This window comes from Talpa occidentalis, unplaced genomic scaffold (assembly GCF_014898055.3).
Source record: "Talpa occidentalis isolate TD23 unplaced genomic scaffold, MPIMG_talOcc4v2.1 talOcc4.13, whole genome shotgun sequence".
NCBI classification, from domain to species: domain Eukaryota; kingdom Metazoa; phylum Chordata; class Mammalia; order Eulipotyphla; family Talpidae; genus Talpa; species Talpa occidentalis.
In genome coordinates, this window is record NW_023601322.1 from 61,360,446 (window position 1) to 61,377,232 (window position 16,787).

Below are 16,787 nucleotides of genomic sequence, written 5' to 3' on the forward strand. Positions count from 1 at the left end.
TAGCGCCTAAGCCTCAGCCAGGGGATTTCTGAGCAAAGTCTATTTTTGTTCCTTGGTTTGTTTCTTCAACCCTCCCCACCACCCCTCCTTGCTCCTGTGTCCTTTTTAGTAAAAAGCCTCTCAGCTGCAGGTCTCTGTACCCCTGGAAGCCCTTTCGGGTGAAGTTGGGAGCTGATGTCACCTTCTAAACATAGTCCTGTTGTCAGGGTGCTGGGAGGGAATGAGATCCCAGGGCAGTGATGAGGGGGAGGGAGTGGGGTGGTGATGGTGGTGGGGGGTGGTGGCAGGGAGCAGAGGACAGGAGGAGGCAGCCCCTCTTCACCTCAAAGCATACTCAGATGCTATCTTGAGGGATTCTGGGGCTGAGCCAGCACCGGAGACCACTGCTCATGAGTCTGGGCATGTCAGGACGATGGCCCCACTCACCCCCCGTCTGTGGTCTCCAGGGTCTTGTTCACCAGAAACCATGTGTAGTTTGGGGAAGGCCAGCCCTGCAGCCGGGCTCTTAGTCTCAGTCTTACTCTGGCTATGCAAGCCCCACCCACTGCGTCAGGGACTCCTTTGCATTATAGACACGTTAGGCAGCTGCAAGCTCTCTTTGGTATTTTTTTAAAAGATTTATTTATTTATGCATATAAGAACTGGGGTACAGGCCAGAGGTGCAGGGGCAGGGAGTGGTGAGAGGATTCACCAGAAACAACAGAATGGGGACCAGAACAGGCAGACTGAAATACACTGCTGAGGGGAGCAGCGGGCGAGATAGGAGAGGTCTGCTGTGCCATATGGGTAGCTCCCTGGCCAGCCAGGGATCAAACTCATGCTGCAGAGGCTGAAGACAGCTTCACAGTGCCATGCTTAACCCCCTGCACCACCAGGGAGGCCCTATCTTTGGTATTTTTAAATGTGTAGGGCTGCATAGGCTAACCAGAATGGCATCCATCCAAAAAGGAACTGTAGCAGGTTACATGGGAAAATGCTGAGGTCTCGGCTTTGGGCTGAGTTACATCGGTCGGCTTTGGGTAGTAACACAGGTACTCTCACACTGGCCAGAAACTGTGATCAGCAATGCAGCCACAAGCCAGCCTCCAAGAAACACTTGTCCCAGGAGTGGGCTCATTATAAGGATGAACTCTTTTAATCGCCCCCCAGTATCCCTGGGTGTCAGGTCCCATTCTTATCCCCACTTTACAGACCAGGAGACTGAGGCTTTGGAGCTTGTGCAGTGTGGCTGAGGTTGCCCAGCTTCTATGTGGCAGAACTGGAACTGAGACTTGAGCTCTCATCTCAGATCCTGCTTTGCTGATGATCTAAGGGAAACACGTTATTTCCTACTGAATAAATGCAACTTGGCTAGCATATTTGAATACGCAAATCTATGTTAGAGTGGAATGGAGGAGATCGTTAATAAGAAAAGTCTTAAGCTGAGCTAGCTAGGAATTATAATAAGAAATTAATTGGTGCAGCATTAGTTACAGTAGCTAGGACATGGGAACAAGCTAAGTGTCTGCTGATAGAAGACTGGATCAAGACAATGCGGCTTTTCCGCCTGATGGAATTTTATTAAACCATACAGAAAGATTAAATGTTGCCATTTATAGCAAAATGGAGGGAGTTCTAGGGAATTATGTGTCATGAAGCAAGTCGGAATGACTTGCCAGAAAGACATTGGGCATTTACCTAGCAGATGATTTGACAAAGCAAAATATTTATGAAAATTACCAGACACTAATGAAAGAAGCAAAGCTTCTGCAGTTAAGGAGGAAAGAGAAGGGGGCAAAAGGGTAGAAGGGATGGTGGTGGGGAAAAAAAATAGAAAAAATAATGTGGTTTACACAGTTTGTCTCCTATTGATGGAACGTGTTATTTCCACTTTATGCAATGCTATTGGGGAAGATTTCTTTGAGTTGAATTAAAGAAAAAAAAAAGGAGTGCTCTGTGATCTCAACTTTTGCCACAAATATTTGCTAATTCCTTGGGCTGGAAATAGTGACAAGTTTTGCAGTTAGCCAGACTGATCACACTGAGCCAGCCTAAGGGACAGGTTACCCGCTTGATTTGCATTTGGAGAAACTGAGGCTTATGGAGATGAAGATGTGTTCAGGTAAACTGTCCAGGAGGTGACAGGCACCAGCGCTCCCCTCCCTCTCTAGCTGTCTTCTATGCTCCATTTTCCCCTCCTCTGAGCCCATCCCTAGAACTGGAGCCTGCCTCCCGTGTGGATTGGATGCCTTGGGGACTCAGGTGACAGCCCCCATGGAGTGAGAGGAAAAGAGTGACCATTCTGCTTCCTGAGCTTGAGCAGCTTTGGGGTTCAATTTTTTTTTTTTTCTAAGCTGGGAAAAAGTGACTGTACTGATTATGCCTCAAAGCACAAACTGTTAACTCACTGTGGTTTTGTGACTGACTCTGTTTTGGACTCTCAAACTTGCTGACAGTGTTCCCCTCAAGCTGGGGAGGGGGAGGACTCAGCATCCCCAAAGAGTCACATTTTGGGTCCCTGTTTATACACCACCAGCAGAGAGAAAAGCAACAGATAATCTTGTCGTGAGCAGAAAGCAAATCGAATGTTCCAGCATCTGCAGTTTCAATATTGAGACAAGCTCCTGCAAAAGCAAATAAATAACAACCGAACAATTGGGTGGCACAGTAAGTTGATCAGATGGTGATCTAGCAATACTGACTCCACACTAAGCCCAAATTTGAACCAGAAAAAAGGGGCCTTCGACTGACTTCATTTGAGTCTAAATGGGGTGTCTGCTGCCTCTGCAGACTGCTTCTAATCAGCTCAAAATAATGCCGTTGAAGAGTTTTCTGCAGAGAAACATGTCGTCATTTAAAAAAAGGCAAAGAAATTAGCTGTAATTAGTTGAAACGAACCCGCTACTGGCCATGCATTCCTGCAGGAAGAGATTTGATGCCTAATTGCCTTTGCTGGTTATTTTGTACCTTTTAGTGCTGGGATAATGTGTCCTCAGGCTCTACCTTGAGAAGGTGTAGGAGCAAAGGTTTCCATTCACAGGTAGCTTTTGTGATCATCACTGAGAGGGGAGAGAGTGGCCAAAGCCAAGGAAAAACTTTGCCTGTTGATGTGGTGCTGCTGTGAGCAGGCTCCGCCCCCACATGCACATTGCAGGTGAGGGCTGAGGAAAGTGACAGGGCTACAGAGTGGTAGCGCTGAGATTCCTATCCAAGGCTTCTAACTCCAGATCTTCTTAGACCCTTAACCTCCCTCTGTGCTGCCCTGCATTCTCAGCTCCTGGAGGCCAGGGAGTGGCAGCTTTGGGCGGCCAGGCTCCCTCTGATTCTGGAGGACTCTTTTTTGCAGCTGGAGGCCGAGGCTGTGTTTCGGGCCATCACCATCGCCAGCCAAACCAACTGCCCTCTGTATGTCACGAAGGTCATGAGCAAGAGTGCAGCCGACCTCATCTCCCAAGCCAGGAAAAAAGGTGATTTGTGCTTCCAAGATCTTGGAGCCCCTGAAGGGCTCTGTGGCCCCAACCCTCCCTGGCTGTCTTGCAAAATGGTGCTGGTTTTGCCTACCACATTGCTTTCTGGGAAGCCCCTCATCCATGGTAGACCCACTTGAGCCCTTCCATATCCTGTGTGGATGGCAGGATCCCAGGATCCCAGGATTTCTCCCACTTGGCAGATGAGTAAACTCAGGGTCAGAAGGTAAGTGGTTTGCCCAAGATGACACAGCCTGAACCGGTTCTTGGAAACCTGGCGCATCAGTCTACCTCCCTTTGATCATTCATTATTTGGTTCTCATTATCTGGGCTTTGTAATTGGACATAATAGTCAGGAAATATTGTGTGCTGAAGTCAAAGATCCAACTCAGACTGACTTAAACAAAGTTCAAGTTTTCTTACAAAAAAGCTGAGAGAATTCTGTAGTGAGCACTTGTACAGATGCCACCATTCACACTTTACTTACTTAGGCACATTTATGTCCACCTGTCCATCCATCAAGCCATCTTGATTATTTTTGGATACACTTTATTTTTTTAAAGATTTATTTTATTTATTTATACAAGCACTGGGTACAGTAAGAAGTGCTGGAGGGTGAGAGAATTCACCAGAGCCAGAGTGGGGAACAGAACAGGCAGACTGACGAAATACACTGCTGAGGGGAGCAGCGGGCGTGGCAGGAGAGGTCTGCGTGCCATGTGGGACCCTTTCTGGTGGCCGGGGATCGAACCAGCACAGCAGAGGCTGCGGGCAGCTTCGCAGCCCAGCATTCAACCTCTGCGCCACCAGGGGAGGCCCTGGATACACTTTAAATTACATCAGAGGTAAAGTAGTGGGTGTGGGTGTTACGGGCATGGCTAGATCAGGAGGTTTAAATGATGGGACTAGGACTCTAGCCCTCTTATTCCTTTCTTGGCTGTGCTTTCCCCTGTTGGCTTTGTTTTCAGCATCAACAGTGACAAGAATAAATGCCAAGAGCACCTGCTGTGCTCGGCATCTCCTCATTTACGATGAGGCAATACAGTCCATCTTTGTCAAAAGCTCAAACAAAACTCTCTGGGAAGATCTGTCATTGCTTTGGCTTGGACCATGTGCTCGTGCTGACCCCAACTGCTCTGGGGCTGAGATGATTGATGGGGGGAGAGCCCCCTCCAAAGCATGTCTATGGTCTGTCCCACCGCCTCTGAGTTCTGCTTTTCTCCATCACTATTAACTTGACAGTCATTTGCTTGCCTTGGGCTTTAACTTCACTCCAATTTCAAAACTTTTCTTTTCTGCTTTTTGTTTTTGAATGGGCTCACTTGTGAGGCTGGGTAAATGGACAGTGTGGCTGAGAAACTGGAGATGTTGGAGCGCGTTGGGTGGAAGGGAGAACTTTCTGGGCCTGCAGGCAGCTCTGGTTGGGGAAGGTCCCGAGAAGAGTGAGTCACCTGCCAGGCACTGCACTGCTCCATAAAAGTCCACGAGTGACCGGGGCGGCTAAAAATAGCTGATGGTAGCTGAGTGTTCAGCCGCCCGACCTCCTGGCACAGGGTGACCCTTTCCTTGTAGGAGGGAGGCTTGCTAATTGTCTAGACAGCCTCCCCAGCTGGCAGATTCTGGGGCACCTCCTACCTCGCCCTGCGCACAGCGCGCTTGCTGTTTTCTCTCTCGGCTTTTAAATATCACAACATGACATGTGATGCTCCAGGGGCGTGAGTCCCAGGGTGGGAGGCGGGGGGAAGGAAGGGGAGGCAGGAGAGGGCCAGGAGAGCAGCCCATGTTTCTTACCCACTCTTGGAGAAAGTAAAAAACTTAAAAAAAAAAAAAATGAATGAGAAAAGAAAAGAGACAAAAAAAGCCAAGCACGCGGGGAACAACCACAATCCCCCTGCTCCCCACTCCTAGTCATCTTCTCGTGCCTTCTCCTGAAGGTTGCATCCTGCCTGGAACCCCTTCTCAGATGACCTGTGGGCCTTGGGTCATTCTATTTCCATTCTATGCTGGGTCATATTTTAATCTTCATGAAGGAAAATTCTTCACCCTTAACCTTCTGACTCATGATTGTCTGGCAAGGGGAATTAGTACAACTATGTCTCCAGGGTGGGCGGAAGGCATTATTTAAGAGATGAAAAACTGGCTGCTGAGATTGAAGCCAGTGTAATGGCTCATAAGCTGTCATTCTTGGGTGGAGAGCCCAGAACATTCGGAGCAGGAGGAGAGAGTGTAGCTGGGCTCACTGTTCCCTCCCAACCAAAGTACTATTTAAGTGTTTAATCTCCAAGGGCTCTCTAGACTCTGTGTGTCTGCACAGAATTAATAGTTGGAATCTACAATTTAAGAGAACCAGCGCTGTGTCCTGCATTAACAGAAATATGCGAAATGTATTATATGTATGGTTCTCAAAGAACGCTGAGAAATAGGTATTACTATCATCATTTTTCAGATGAGAAAATTAAAGCATGCTTGTCTAGCTGAGAGAGCTGGTATTCAAGTTCAGCTAGAATTATCACTTTTGTTTATTTTACGTTTCATCTAAAGATTTTCCAAAGACAGAGTTCTTCTATTTTTCAGATTGTATTTCTATTAATAGTACTTAAGTACTTGCCTTCCCTTTTGCTTCTTCATTACTTTGTGGCTCTTATATGCTTTAATTTGGTAAATATTTTTGGAGACTCCTTGAAATTCTCACTAGTCCTTTTTATTTCCACCCCAAAGAGCAGGGCTTTCCTATAGGGACCATTACCGTAGCTTCCTTCTTTTGCCCACGGCAGACATCACAAATCACCCCATCACAAATCGATCTCACTTTCCTGGTGAGACCAGAAGCTTTATTGGAATTCTTCCTGACACAGAATCCTAGGTAATTGACACCAGTTGACTGAATTGAAGGAAGATAAAACCTGTTAGAGAGCTGGACACAGCCTTCCTAAACTTGGACCTTGTGGGGAGCCTGAATGTGAGGGTGGAGGACCGATGCTAACGAAGGCCATGTCTATAAGGGGCCCAGGATTCTGGCACAGAAACTACTTTCTATGAGGCAGGATTTCACTTTTGTGTCATTATTCTATCTTTTTTGAGAAGCTCAACCAAAGCTTTGTTCAGTTTATTTACCAATATCTTACCTCTTTTTCCCGTGGTTTGGGTGTTTAAGCCCCTTGTTCTAGACACAGGGGCCATAAAACTAGCCCTGTCTTAGATGTGTCCCAGGTTATTGGGTATCCTTGCGCAAATCACTTGCCTTGGATTAAGGAGTAACAACGTGATGGGAAGGATCATGAGAGCCTCACATCAACAGGTGTGGATTTTAATTTAAAGAGATAAAACATGTCCCTGGAAGAGCCAGATGTAGCAGTTCCAATGATATGGTGCATTTGGGACACCAGGCCCTATAATGGGGAAGAGTAGGAGGTATAAAGAAGTCAGATTTTCTCAACATCTTCTGTGTGTCACTTTGCCTATGCCAAATCCTTTCATTTTTACAAACTGAGACGTTTCCTCATTTCCAGGAAGATTTATCTCACACTGTAACATTTCTGAAAAGAGGGTGGTTGTGTGTTTGTGTATCTTTTTTCTCTTGCCTCAAATTTGAATATGACTCAGCATTTGAGAATTAATGCTGCATCATACAAACAATCTAGGAAATACAATTTCTGCCCATTTAGCAGATAGGAAAGCAGAGGCTCAGAAAAGGTGGGAATGCGAACTTGAACCCAGGCCACCCTAACTGCAGAGCTAGGACCTTGAGTAGATTTAGGGACCTTGAACCCAGGCCGCCCCGCTAACTGCAGAGCTAGGACCCTTGAGTAGATTTAGGGACCATGATGCTTTAGTGCAGCGCATGTGTTACACAACCGCATTGCCTATTTCCTACCCTTCTAGGAAACGTGGTCTTTGGCGAACCTATCACTGCCAGCCTCGGCACGGATGGAACCCACTACTGGAGCAAGAACTGGGCCAAGGCGGCTGCATTTGTGACATCCCCACCTCTGAGCCCTGACCCGACCACTCCTGACTACATCAACTCCTTGCTGGCCAGGTTGGTGCAGAGACCACAACAGCAGGCCTGTTGTGGCAGAATCTTGGGGCTGCGGGGTGAGGACTGGTACAGCCCATCCATCAGCTAGACTAGAATCTGCAATGAGGGAAGCAGAGTGGAAATTTCCCTGCAGTCTTAAACTCAGACAGCAAGCTCTTCCCCATCATATTTCTTCTTATTTCATTTCATTTTATTTTTGGGGGTAACATTGGTTTACAATACTGTGCATGATTTAGGGGCATAGGTCCCTAACTTTTTAGATATGTGTTATCATACCACATCCACCACCAAAGCACCCATAGTCCTTTACCATGAACCATTGGGTCCCTCCCTCCTCCATTCCCCACTCTCCAACCCTCCCCCGCTCTCCGGTAGCCTCAATTTCTATAGTCAGATTTCTAGGTTTTGTTTTGGTTTAGTTTTTTCTGTTCCTTTGCTTTTTCTCCATATTCCACATACAAGTGACAGCATCCAATGTTTGTCTTCTGGGTTATTTCACTTAGCATGACCCCTTCTAATTCCATCCATGTTGTCTCAATGGCAAGATTTCATCTCTTTTTATAGCTGAGTAGTATTCCAGTGTGTCTATATACTATATCTTCCTAATCCACTGAGGTTGTTTCCTTGGTTACTCAGGTTGTTTGCATAATTTGGCTGTTGTAAACAGTGCTGCAGTGAACACAGGACTGCCAATATCTTTTCAAAGCAGTGTTGGGCATTCTTTGGGTAAATACCAAAGAGTGGAATTGCTGGATCATGTGGTAGATCTATTTTTAATATTTTGAGGAACCTCCATACTGTTTTCCATGAGGGTTGGACCTGTCTGCATTCCCACCAGTAGGATGCAGGGTTCCTTTTTCTCTATACTGTCTCCAACACTTGTTGCTTCTGGTTCTTTTGCTAGGCCATTCTCAGGGTGTGAGGTTGTATCTCACTGTGGCTTTGCATGTACCCGATGATAAGTGGTGATGGACATTTTTTCTTGTGCCCGTTGGTCATCTGAATGTCTTCTTTGGAGAGATGTCTGTGTAGTTCTTCTGCCCATTTTTTATTGGGTTCTTCCCATCACATTTGGAAAACACCACAGTTATCATCACTCAGAGTTACAGCAGTGAATATGTATCATATTCCATGTGTTATGGGGATACTGCATGCATAGTCTCATTGTCCCTCATGACAGCTTAGTGAGTGGGGCGCTATCATCCCCATTTTATAGATTATGTAAGTGAAGTTCAGAGACATGGTGTCATTTGTCTTATTTCAAACACCTGACTAATGACCACGTACAAAACTTACAGGAAGTTTCATTGGTTTGCCCTGTAGACACAGAGGATCTGTCTCATCACTCATTTGGGTCCCTTTTGTTATACAAGAGATGATTAGATCCCAGCCCCTAGTTTTCCACAAGGGGAAAATGAGTCCCACAGCAGGGAGAAAATCACATAGTTGGCAAATGTTGGAGGGAGGATTCCAAGTGTTTACACACTGGACTCTGGACCCTGGGGTGCCTCTAGCCACATCTCCCATTCACATGGAGCCTTTCGCCTTTGCCAGTGGGGACCTGCAGATCTCGGGGAGTGCCCACTGCACCTTCAGCACTGCCCAGAAAGCCATCGGGAAAGACAACTTCACAGCCATTCCCGAGGGCACCAACGGTGTGGAGGAGCGCATGTCTGTCATCTGGGACAAGGCTGTGGTAAGGTCACAGGAGGTCAGCCAGGGCTGCTGTTTCTCCACATCCACTTGAGAGGGGTACTGGGATGCAGATGAAGCCTCGATTCTGCTGAGATGTCTCTGGAACCAGGTAGCTGGTGTGGTTTGGGAATGTCCCCTTCAGAATGATGAATCCTCTGGTCTAGGGCTCTGAGCAGGCCCATTTAGATTAAGGACTAGGAACCAGATAGAACTATCCTCATCTGATGGTGTGAAAGATGTGTATTTAAAATATTAGTGAATTAAAATTCTTTTTGTTTGGAGAGTTTTTATGCTTTCTTCTGAAAGGACTGCATGTGATCCTTTGAGATAAGCAGAGATTTGTGTCTGAAGCTAAAGTCATCTTGCTCACCAGGAATGCCCTACTAGGGTGTGTGGCCACCTAGGTATAGAAGTGAGTCTCTGTCAGTATCTTCTGGCAAAGTGGCCTGGTTTTATTTTCCTTATAAATATCACTGAGGCAGACAAAAGAAATAGTCATGCAAGTGAAAGTTCTCCCACAGATTTTAGTAAAATTAACAAGGAACCCATTAAGTTGATTGTTTCCTTTTGTTTTATTTTTATAACACTAAGGACACTCATTTCAGAGTCAAATACAGTGCATATAAACTAAGGCCTCCTTAATTTACTCAATGTAATTTATCAGATTTCTGTTTTCTTTTTGGCTTCCAGGAAGCTCAAAGCTAATTTTAAACTAAATTCTTCTTTCCTTAGTCAGACTTTTTTTTTTTAAAGAGATAATATATATTTTTGTTTCTTCTCATGTAAATAGATTTTGGTCTTTTTTAAAAGTTTATATAATTTCTTTCTGGAACTGTTAAAATGATCTATTTTAATTACCAACATGATGTGCTAGGCAAAGAATACTTGGAAATCACTGTAAAGCACACACATGAAAGAAGACAAAAATCACTGGTATTCAGCTTCCAAGGAATCGCCATTACTATCATTTGAATGAGCTGCTCCATCATTTATCCTGTGCCCCTGTGGATATAAGCACGTCTTAACAATGGGCTCATGATCGCCTTTGTTTTCACTAGGTGTTCTCTTTACTCCTCTTTGGAATGGGGATGGGTAAATAAGTAAGCAAGTACATGGGCGTACTTGGAAAGTGTGCACCATGTGGGAGCAGGGGCGTCTGTCTTAGCTGTGTGCAGCCATTTTGCTCGTCTCCCATCACAACTTCTGAGTCTCACCGCCTCAGAGGGCTCTCCCGTACTTCTGACCTTTGTGGTCTCTCTGCTCAAAGCTCAGAAGCTGTGCACTGGTGCTTTTCTGTCTTTATATTTCAATAGGCCACAGGGAAAATGGATGAAAACCAGTTTGTGGCCGTGACTAGTACGAATGCTGCCAAGATCTTCAACTTGTATCCTCGCAAGGGAAGAATATCTGTAGGTTCTGACAGTGACCTGGTCATCTGGGATCCAGATGCTGTGAAGATCGTGTCTGCCAAGAACCACCAATCGGTAAGGCTGAGCTGGCAGAGCAGAGGGTCCCTGCCTGGAACTTGGTTGGAAAGATGTGTGTGTATGTGTGTGTGTGTGCATGTGTGTGTTTAGTGTGGTGTGGTGTGTGTGTGTGTATGTGTATGTAGTGTGGGGTGTATGTGGTGTAGTGAGTGTGGGTGTGTTAGTGTACAAGGGTAATTAGCCTAGAATGTTGCAATAACATGATCCCAAATTCTCAGTGCCTTCAACCTCAGTAGTAACTTTCTCACTCTGCTTTCCAAGCTGGGTCAGCAAAGGGCTCCCTGCCTCAGTGTCCCTTAGGGACCGGGGTGGAGTGAGGCCATTCCTGCATCCATGCTTGCTGAGCCAGAACCGTGACTGGGTGAATGGTGTACTGGCTCTGGAAGCTTCCCCAGGATGTCACTGCCTCTCACGCCACATTGGCCAAAGCCAAGGCCATGGCCATGTCTTATTCTAGGAGGTCAGGGAAGTGCACTGATCTCTTGAACCTAAAAGGAGAACAAAAGGGGGGATATTTGGTGGAGAACATGAATGACTTCCGTATGAGGAGTTTCATGGGAAGTTAATGAGGCAAACTCAGGAAGTAGCAGAAAGGGGCATCTTACTTGTTTGTGAAAATAAACAGTCCTTTTTTTTTTTTTTTGTGGGACCCTCGCTGGCGGCCAGGGAATGAACTGGCGCTGCAGAGGCTGCGGGCAGCCTCGCAGCCCAGTGCTCAACCGCTGCGCCACCAGGGGAGGCCCAATAACCAGTCCTTTTTAAGCACTTGGGTTTCAGGCACGGTGCTTTTAATCCACTGACTGTCCATATCAGGCTCCTACAGGAGAACACTATTATCATCAGCCCCTCTCTATACATGAGGGAATAGGGGTGCAGAGAAATTTAATAATTTATGCAGCAAGTAAATGGTGAAGCCAGGATCCCAATCTGAATAGCCTGACTCCAAGCATCTATCTGTGACTGCTTTGCTGGGATACCTGGCACTGGCTGAATAATGGAGGAGGGAGGGAGAAGTCCTACTTTGGGCAATAATGACCTTGGCTTACACATTGTCTCATAGCACATTATTGAATTTCAAGCTAGTTCCTAAGGGTCATGAAACCCACCTTCCCATCACCACTTACAAGACGCAGAACTGTGTCCCCAGGAGTTGTTAAAGGACAGGAGAGGGATATTCCAAAACCCCCAAACCTGCCTGTTCTAGATAGGTTCTGCCATCGGCTGCATTAAGACAAAACATATAAGACCTTTAATGGAAAGGAACTTTAATACAATTAGTGTGCAATACAGAAAAGGCAGAGAATATAGTTTCCAAATCAAGCACCTGAAGTTACCCAGGCCCTCGTGGGTAAAAGCCCACCCAAACAGGATTGGCCCAAAGCAAGGCTTGAGAGCCTGCCACAAGTCTAAAGCACCTTCCTGTGGGGACCCATAGAAAAGGGTCAGAAACAGCCAGACAAGTCTGGGAGGAAAAGAGTAAAATCAAAATCAAGATAAAAGCTGCCATTGTTAACCTCCCCACGGGTGTCTCACCCACATCTGTTTCAACCGGCTGAGGACCAAGAAGCAAGTGTAGCTTCGTCACGTGTCTTTCTGCTCCTTGTGCCTCCTCCAGGTCTCCTTCTGGCTCTCCATCCTGCTTCCTTCCCATTCCAGTTTCCTCTCCAGCTTCTTTTCCTCCCTGCTCAGCTCCACCCTCCCTTGGGTTGGGCAGGCAACCTAGAAATCCTCTTTTCCTGGGGGCCACCCTGTTACAGAGTGACCCAGTTTGTGTTTAAACCCTGCCAGTGACAGAAGCCGCCTCCCCACAAGGCCCTCGCTGAGGTGCCGCTCGGGGCGCTGGCAGCTGGCTGCTAGTGTTCCCGCCCACCCGGTCATCTGTTCTAGTGACACCGAAGGCAGGACCCCAAGCCCAGGAGAAGCAAGCCCCCTTTCCTCCACTCCTACCCAGTGCTCTCCCTCTGTGTCCAGGCTGCAGAGTATAACATCTTTGAAGGGATGGAGCTGCGTGGGGCGCCACTGGTGGTCATCTGTCAGGGCAAAATCATGCTGGAAGACGGCAACCTGCACGTGACCCAGGGGGCCGGCCGCTTCATCCCCTGCAGCCCCTTCTCTGACTATGTCTACAAGCGCATTAAAGCACGGAGGAAGGTAAGAAGCTGGTGCAGCATGGACAGGGATGGCGGGGGTGGTGGGGGCAACTTTGCACCCCTTTCAGGTCCAGGGATGATAACCATGAGCTTGGGAGAGGCCTTTGTGCTCTAGGCTTTTCCAAAGAAATCTGCAGCGACAGGACGATTCCATGCACTATGTGCCACGAAGAGGGGTTTAAAATCTTTTTGACCCAAAACAGCTTTTCTTCAAATGATTTCTCCCATGTATAGTGCTTTAAAAATAATTTAAACTTTTAATAATTCAAAGTAACCTCAGTGAATGTGTGTGTGTGTGTGTGTGTGTGTGTGTGTATATATTTATGCCACCTGAGTCCTGATGTCTGCAGCGTGGCAGCCTTCACCCCTGTGCTGGCCCCCGAGTGCAGAGGAGTAGGCTCCAGGCTGACCTGGAGTCTGAGGACCAGCCATCCCTACTGTGGGGCCTTGGCTCTGATCAGGGACAAGGCAGAGCTTGTATGCTGGCTGCACACACCTTGGGTGGTCTTGCAGTGTTTGTCTAACAGACCAGGAGCCCCTTGGGGGAGTAGTGATCATAAGTCCAAGCCTGGCACCAGGCCAGCTCAGAGCATGCACTGGGTGGGGTGGCCTGCTGAAAGCATGCACTTAGTGGGTTAGCATGGAGCATGCACTTGGGGGTTTGCTAGCTGACTGCACAGTCCGAGGGCACATGCATAGCCATAGCTACAGGAAGAGGTCAGAATGCACACTTCCAGGCCTGCCAATTCTGCATCGGGAGGTGAAAATGGAGTACCCAGGCCTGCCAGCATGGACCACCTCTCCGCCATCTACCCATTCCTCTCACTCTGCAGGCCCTCCATAATATCTCCACTGTAGGTTTCCTGTGCTGGGAACACGGCTGTCCACACCACCCCTCTACACTGTCTCCCCAACCCTCCTTCTTCTCCCCCCTCAGTCCCAAATAAACTCCTTTCATCCTTGAGATTGAGGCTCATCTAGACAGGCCTCCAAGGACCACCTCCATTGTTACACCATTGCAACACCCCCCCTTCTATTTTTTCATATTCTCCTTTCCTTACAACAGTATTAGTCTTACTATTATTGTTTTCTGGCCCCCACTATACACACTGAAAGCACTGATATTCCTGTGCTGCCTAGAACGGTCACAGCATACCTGTTGCAGGGACTGACATGTGCCCGCTTTCTCTGCTGCAGATGGCAGACCTACATGCTGTCCCACGAGGCATGTACGATGGGCCGGTGTTTGACCTGACTACCACTCCCAAGGGGGGTACCCCCGCCGGCTCCACCCGGGGCTCTCCCACTCGGCCAAACCCGCCCGTGAGGAACCTGCATCAGTCGGGATTTAGTCTGTCTGGTGAGTGGGACAAGCCGGGGGTGACCTTCAGTGAGGCAGGGAGGAGGGGGGGTCCTCCATGCCCCCAGGCTGGTGGGTGATGCTGGGAGCTAACCCAGGTCCTGCACCTTTCAGGGAGGTGGTTACTGGCCCAAGTGAAAGTTTGCTGAACCGGAAAGAGCCAGTTGAGAAAGGCAAGGGCAGGCGGTTAAGATCAGGCCTGGAGGGGATCATGCTCAGTGAAATAAGCCAGCCAGAAAGAAAAAGAAAAATACTGGATGGTTTCACTTACAGGAGGAATGCAGAGGATCCAAATAAGGGATCAGGAAAAAAATAAGTAATCATAATAAAGTAAATATCAAAATCAACAGGCAACTATAAACCAGAGACATTCTGCAGGGGGGGAGAAGGGAGTAGGATCAAAACAGGAGTGGGAAGAGCACAAGGGACTATGGTGATGGTGAATGGGTGGTGGGAATTTCATGGGGACTATGCCCGAGAGGAGAAAGCATACATTGTAAAAAAATAAAGAACAATGTAAAAAATATATAAAATTAAAAAAAATTGGAAAAAAGGTCAAAAAAAAAAAAAAAAAAGATCAGGGCTAAATTGTGACCCATTCTGCTCAGACCCGGTGGGACAGGGCATGCTTTCCATCCTGAATGGACAGTGTTGTTCTAACTGGACTGGGATCTACACCTGGGTTGTGTTTTATTTGTTTACCAGGATTAAAAATGGCTCAGCTAATATCAAATTGCAGTAGCTTCTTCAAACATTTTTACTATATTCTCCCCTGCCTGGAAATACTCATACTACCGCTTATAGTAGCTACCACTGATTGAACATTTATTGTGAATTAGACATAGCATTAATCTTCGGTGTTCTTTCAGAGCTATCTGATATTAACAGAAAGCCACCATTCATTGCTCCATAACCAGTTGTCTTAAAATGGGGGGAAGTTGTTGATCTGCAGCTCTGTTATGAATAATTGAAATATGACAAAAGCAAGATAAGGGGAAGAGATAGAGGAGAAAAACCATGTGTGGGGAAGGAAGAGGCTGAGGAACAGAAGAAACGGGAAGATGAGGCTGAAAAGAGTGGGCTGGGGAGGAAGGCAAAGCAAAGAGCTGACCTGTTGAGATGCACCCCTGGTGGCTCAGTACGCCAATCGCAAGACATTTTTTGTCAGTGTTTTTCCATTTTCCATTGCACCCTGACTGCTTACAGCCTTTAACTTTCAGCAGCTCCTTTCTAGATGGTCCCGAGGGCATACAGACATTTGCTTTTGTGCCAGTGGCCACAGTGCCATGGCCCTCACCATTCAGAGTTGTGAAACCTTGGGCCAGTCCCCCAAGCCCCCAGCTCAGTCACCTCCTCTTCCTTCTCAAACAACAGTGGTGAAGAGCACAGGAGATGCCTGTCACAGTGAAAGCAGCTGGTTTTTAGATCACCATTGTTCATTTTACTCTGGTGGTTATGATGCGGAGGGTCTGTGGAAATAGAGATCAGAACTTGGCTTTTCCTGCCAGAGGACGGGGAGGCTGGAAATGAAAAGTCTGGTATAGGAATTTATGGGGAGAGTGGGATGAAACTAGGAGAGCATTTTATATCTTACCCTCTTAAAATTAATTCAATTTCTCTCCCTCTCCCTGTGCATCTATTGTCCCCCGCAGGCACCCAAGTGGACGAGGGCGTCCGCTCAGCCAGCAAGCGCATTGTGGCGCCCCCTGGAGGCCGTTCTAATATTACATCCCTGAGTTAAGCAGCCCCTCCCCAAAGAGGGCCAGAAGCAAGAAGAGATTGTTTTGAAGCCAAAATGGTACACCGATATTTAAGAAGGAAAGCGAATCCAAACAATTGCGATCTACAGAATCAATAAGCCTCAAGCCTTATGTTTCTCCAATGTTACGCTCGCTTGCCTAGCTTTACGAATATTGCTTTGTTTTCTGTTTATGCATAGCCTTGATTTGTTTGCTCCCCCCCGCCCCCCATTTACATGCATGCAATCAGGCCGCTAAGGTAAAGGAGTCTGCTATATAGTGTTGAGAGCGTGTGTAGTGCTGCATCTTACGACAAGGGGACAGACAAAGCTGGGACGTCAGGAACGCGAACAAAAGGGACACAGTTATTGGGGGTGAGTGGGTGGTGGGAGCCCTGAGCAAGGTGGAGGGCTCAGAGGGGCTGGGGTCGGGGAGGTGGGTGGGTGGGTGAGCATCAGGGGTCTCGTGTGTTGTGCTGATGAAGTACGTTTATTTCCATGGGAGATGACCGCTGTGGCAGCCCTGGCCTCCCGCGGCCCCCGGGGTCGCCGAGAAGGTGGTGTCTTCAGGTTCTGGACTTTGTCACATTCCCTCCTACTAGATTTTATTCTTCTGAACATTTTATTGAAACTCCAAAGCCCAACCATTTCTTCCGCGTGCTTGATCGTGCCAGTGTTTGGTTGGGTCTCAGCGTTCAAATTCTTGTCTTTCCCAGGTTGGGAAGGAGAGGGGAGAGGACTCTTGAATTCCTCTTGCTCTCACTGCCTCTTTGGTGCTCTTAAAAGGCAGCAGCTGGGAGCACAGCGTGGCCCTCGGGCCCTCGGGGATGAGGCCCCGCCCTTAAAAAGCCCCTCTGGCTGCGGAGATCAGC

The 16,787-nt window shown here is 47.5% G+C and overlaps 1 protein-coding gene across 2 annotated transcripts in view; it reads left to right on the forward strand.

The window, feature by feature from the left end:
* The window catches only part of DPYSL3 (dihydropyrimidinase like 3), a 116,679-nt gene extending 100,120 nt beyond the window's left edge, over positions 1-16,559 (forward strand). The window contains exons 8-14 of one of the 2 annotated variants that reach the window (XM_037509000.1): positions 3,326-3,446; positions 7,329-7,485; positions 9,040-9,181; positions 10,494-10,664; positions 12,639-12,818; positions 14,015-14,177; positions 15,830-16,342. In XM_037509000.1, the coding sequence (XP_037364897.1) occupies positions 3,326-3,446; positions 7,329-7,485; positions 9,040-9,181; positions 10,494-10,664; positions 12,639-12,818; positions 14,015-14,177; positions 15,830-15,918 (1,023 nt within the window). In that variant the 3' untranslated portion in view covers positions 15,919-16,342. Of the gene's footprint in view, positions 1-3,325; positions 3,447-7,328; positions 7,486-9,039; positions 9,182-10,493; positions 10,665-12,638; positions 12,819-14,014; positions 14,178-15,829 lie in introns of both variants that reach the window. The other variant, XM_037509001.2, reaches the window with a different exon arrangement.
* Positions 16,560-16,787: the final 228 nt, after the last annotated feature.